At 45.1% G+C, this 5165-nt stretch overlaps 1 protein-coding gene across 1 annotated transcript; it reads left to right on the forward strand.

The window, feature by feature from the left end:
- The first annotated feature begins 209 nt into the window (after positions 1 to 209).
- Positions 210 to 4503, forward strand: LOC107222055. Its single transcript, XM_015661266.2, has 10 exons — positions 210 to 327; positions 579 to 631; positions 713 to 841; positions 926 to 1123; positions 1189 to 1423; positions 1503 to 1653; positions 1737 to 1986; positions 2086 to 2332; positions 2753 to 2956; positions 3055 to 4503. The coding sequence occupies exons 1-10, from the start codon at positions 261 to 263 to the stop codon at positions 3357 to 3359; spliced, it is 1839 nt and encodes a 612-aa protein (XP_015516752.2). The 5' UTR covers positions 210 to 260; the 3' UTR covers positions 3360 to 4503.
- The last annotated feature ends 662 nt before the right edge of the window (positions 4504 to 5165 follow it).

The raw sequence follows: 5165 nt of genomic DNA on the forward strand, positions 1-5165 counted from the left end.
TAATTTTAAAAGTAACGCAGTCGAAAAGAATAATCGAAACTGTTCGCGCAGAAGGTCAAGGCGAGACATCGAAGTGCATGAAGATTCGACGACATCCAGACGTGAGATGACATCAGCCACTGTCTCGCACGTAGTTGATAAGCACGAGCCAATATTACCTGCATCGATCACTGCCCGATCTAGAGATACACAAGTAGTTATCTCGCATAAGGAAGACCGCAATCGTCGTCAACGATAGTCGACAGTACGCCGTAGGCAACATGGGGACGCACAGCACCATATTTGCCGTCCTAGGCGCAGCTTTGTACCTCTGCGCCATTACTTTGGGTAAACAACTAGATTTATCTTACCGCTCGTCCCATTTTTAAGCTCCCAATATTTATGGTTCGATCATTCTGTCGCAGAGAGATCAAATCCCGTGGGAGGCTTCGTGGCCTCTGAAATACCTCAAAGCCTCTTGAGGATAAATGTGAAGTCTTGACCCAACATCCCTTAGCTTATACTGCATACGTAGACTAGTTTGTTTGTTTATAAAAATTTTCATGAACTGCCGTACTGATAACTGTCCTTGTTCACAGGGGAGGAATTGTCAAATGATACAGCAATCGACGCGTCTCTCGTAGCTAGCAAGGTGGACGAAAATTGACGATGAGTATTCTAAATATATCGTTTATTGGTCGACCGTGATGGTAAGCCTCATTTTACTTTTCAGTCTATCAACGTGACGTGGGGGACTTACTTTCCTAACCGAGCGGTTAGCGTATTTTCCGGAAATTCAATCACGCTTCGCATCGTCGATGAGTATGAAGATTTGACCACTTGCACAGCCAAATTACCAAGTGTGAGTATAAAAGGCGGAAAATCAGAAATCTCACAATGTATATTCAAGTACGTAACTACTAGGTAATAAATTTTATCTGTTGAGGGTGAAGAATTCAACGTTCTCAACGCCACCAATGATAATTTGGATGATATCCGCTCGTACGGTCAATGCGGTGTTACAGTTCGAGTGAACAGCAATCACACGGGCACTTGGCGATTGGATGCGATAATTGGAGAAGAAATAAATTATTTCGCGACTTTTTCAGTCACGGTTGTAGAATATAGCAATACTTCCACTGAGGTAGGTATGCACATTTGTGCTCGGATTCACTGGACAAGGTTCAATCATCCGGGTTTGTTTTCCAGTCAACAGTTTTGCACGTCGAACGCGGTAAATCAGCCAACATGACTTTCGGTCCAAGCGATGCGACTTCGTGCAGGCTCACAAATCCGAGCGGTCAAACCTTGCCCTTGGAACTAGGATCTTGCCAACTAGAAATCTCGACCGTCACCAGCGTACATGAGGGGTTCTGGACCGCGAAATACAGTATTGCAGGAAGAATGGATCTCATAGAACACGTAACCGAGGTCGTTGTTTACGGTACGCCATAAACCTCGACGCTGGTCGCTTCTCTTAATTCACGTTTCACCGATCGTTCATCATCTTCTTGTTCTTCTAGATGATAGCTCGTTCAACGCCAGCGTTACGGTTTCTGAAGATGGCAGCGTGAATCTACTTTGTCGCGTGCGAGCCTCATCCTATTCATTATGTCAATTTGTGAAACCGAATGGAGAAGTCTTAAATGTTCTCGAGGCAATCGGCGATGACAGGTGAGCTATTATTACCCGAACGGAAATAATTAATACAAGGCAATGATAATTATTGAAGAAAATATCGCGTGACTTTGCAACAGGTACCTCTATTACGGACTCGGAACTCAGTCCTTAACTGGGATTTCCAGTGTGCAAGAGCACGACTGTGGAATAACCATCCTGAAACCAGCCTACTTAGATTACGGAGCCTGGAGGTGTATCGTTGGCACTGACTCAGGGTTATCGGGTGCGGTGCTAACAGTGTCTACCCGTAGAAGAGACGAAAACGTAAATGTTCGCACTCCGCATATCACTGAAGACGTCTACGTCACAAAGGGTGATAGTTTCACGGTGAGTTTCGGAACTACGTGCTCCGGTGTCTTTCGAATACCATCGATTATTTCCACGAATGAATCAATAAAAATTGAGTCTATTTGGTTCGATTTTCAGATCAAGTGTAGTGTGGACGCGGAATTGAGGTACTGCTGGGTACGTAGCCCCAATGGTACGGCCTACTCGGTATCCTCAACCGGATCGTCACCCTCGGTTCTCTCTTACGATGGGATGGGGCTGTCACTCGGAGAGTGCGGCGCCGTAGTTCCAGCTTCCGAAGAAACGGATGAAGGCGATTGGCAATGCAGGATGGGGACTGTTGATGGAGAGGAAGTTGGCACAAATGTTAACGTCGTTGTTACAGGTTTGTCAAATTGCTGGTTTTCTATAATCTTTTACCATATCAGGATGGATTTGAATTCTAGAATTTAGATATGACTTGACAATCGTTATCTTGTATGTTTAAATGAATGCTCGGATTAAATACCCAAATTACTCGGATTACGTATCCAAATTACTTTGATATCGCACAATAAGATACAACAGACGTCGTGGGATTAACTGGTCACACTCACGATAGCGTAATTGCTTGGTGAAATATAATATCGGGTACAAAGTAAGATCTTACTTAACCGATCGTGGACATTCATCAATAACGTATCAATTCGATGACAACCTAATGCGGGGGACCGTCCAGGAATTTTTCGCGTCTGCTTATCGCTATTCGTAAAGGATTTGATCTACCAGGTGATTTCTTGATGACTCGATTTCTGTTAAATCGTAGATACGGCACTCGTCCCCACAGCCAGTGTGGTGTACTTGGAGCAGACATCCACGCAGCTGTCCTGCTTCATACCTCCTGGATATGAATATTCCATCAACTACTGTCGATGGATCCAACCGAATGGAAATGGTATCCAACAGTCGACGAACTCCCGATATAAAACAGGACAAACAATCACTAGCTGTGAGCTAGAATTAGTCATGGGTATGTAACTGACTGCTCAATCGAAACGAAATACAGTTTTTTTAACTTCATCATCATTTTAGTACTTCTAAAAATTATTTTCCTCTTTCGGTATTCAGGAAGGAAACGGTCCCATGACGTTGGAAACTGGACCTGCGTAGCAGGTCTCGATGGATCCTCCGGAGAGGTGTCAGCCACCATCCAGGTTCACCGACTAACAGCCGAGAATAACAGAAACGATAAAAGTTATTCTGTGAGCCTCATTCTTACCATCGGTATGGCCGTGACCATTATCGCCGGCCTTGTCGTAGTTACGATCCGTTCCAGACTATTGAAGAACAAAAAGTCGGACCTGCCCCCCAGGTATCAGGAGCACAGCCCGGGACTGCCTTGCTCGACGTTCCCCGTAACTAATCAATCGTGATTTTGGCGCATCGAAAGTTGACATATTGCACGGACTTGATTATCGCTACCCTCTATTTCTTTTCAAAAACAACGTGTATGGACGTTTATAGTTCACAATACTTAGTCATATCTACAAGCACAATGGATTCGACTACATCTTAAATCTTGTTCCACGCCCTCGTCTCACGTATCTTTGATATTCACCATAAATCCCATGACCGCCTCAGGAAAGTGTCGTTAATTATACCGTCGCGAATTGCCCGGCCGCGACCCGCAGGCAGTGCGTTTCTCGAAAGCACCGATAATCGCATGTTTTTGACAAATCTCCTGCAAAGGTGAACGAAAAAGTTGCTGATCAAGGGACAAAAAAAAAAAAAAAACACCGTCGTCTTACATCGCTGAACGCAAAGAGCTCGATCCGCCCCGCCCGCGAGCGTTTCATTCCCCGGAAGATACTCGCCCGGAGGCGTGAAAGACGGACCTCATCTAGGCGAAGCAGTGCACGCCCACGCCTCGAGTGGTTTCATTACGTCCACACGAGCTTCGAGATAGGATGGCCCACCTCTGCGCCGGTAGATTTTGGCACGTGCGAATGTGTGAGCAGGGCGCGTGTCGTGACGACTGCGATTACGGAATATCGCACATCCGGGGCTAGGGTTCGTCGAGGCGCGGATGCAACGGGGCGCCCCATTTCCCGGAGTACGGCTGCAACAACATCGCAACGGGTGCTGTGAGAACCTCCATCCTGGACTGCCGAAACCGAGGCCTGCAGGAGGAGGCACGCAGGCAGGCACGCATCACGCACGCACGCATAGCGTTTGGCCGATTCTCGTGGGCGCGTGAAATAACCCGCGGGAAATTGGTGTATCGTTGGATACTTTCATTGTCAGTATGGGAAGAAGGTCGTGAATTATGACTCTCGAGTTTTGTGTAGGGTCGTGTAAACATCTCGATTGCGTTACAGCTGGTATGTGCCTGTGTTTATACCTGTACGGTTTCGGAGGATAAGAGATTGAGGAGGAGAGAAAGAAAGAGAGAGAAATAGTCGCAGGCGCATTAAAAATCGGGTATTTGTCTGGACGATCCTGCATAATGGGTTTTAATTTTATTACGGATGTTTACAAGCACTCAAAGTAAATTATACAACCATGTTATAACTGAAATTTAGTACTTGCTGCTTTTCCTAAGACACAGACCGTACGGTCCTTCGCTGAAACCTATCGAAATTCGGCTGGGGTATTGACTGGTTCTTGTAATTTATTCGGCCGAATCAACATTATAATACGTTGAGAGCATAATCTTGATGATTACTTTTTTCAGATCTATACTAAAGAAGAATGGTTCTAGAATTATCTTAGAAAACTCGTAAGATTTCGAATTGGGAGTATTCAAAGGAAGGAACGACTTTCTTACTTCGTCCTAAAGCTATGATCATCTAGATCGATGTATCAGAAAACCGCGTAACAAGAGAATGTGTATTAGACACAAGGCACGAATAACGTTTTCGCGTCTTATTCATAGCGTAAAAGAAACGGTGAAAATGACTGAAACATTCATTTTTCTCGGTCACGCAACTTCCGCCAGTTCGACGACGGAATTTCAGGAAGTTTCGTGAGAGAAATTGAAAAGAAAAACGAGCCAAAAATATCTGAACAAGCGATTAGTAGCTCCTTAATGCGGACAAGGTACAAAGAGATGAGTGAAATGAGAGTTCCGTTGCGTCTCGTAAATATACGTGGGTAGCCAGGATGAAACTGAACGACTTATACAATACCGTGTGTTTGCGTTTGTATATGTGTGTGTGCCCATTATACATATCGAAACT

Source organism: Neodiprion lecontei, chromosome 4 (assembly GCF_021901455.1).
Source record: "Neodiprion lecontei isolate iyNeoLeco1 chromosome 4, iyNeoLeco1.1, whole genome shotgun sequence".
NCBI classification, from domain to species: Eukaryota; Metazoa; Arthropoda; class Insecta; order Hymenoptera; family Diprionidae; genus Neodiprion; species Neodiprion lecontei.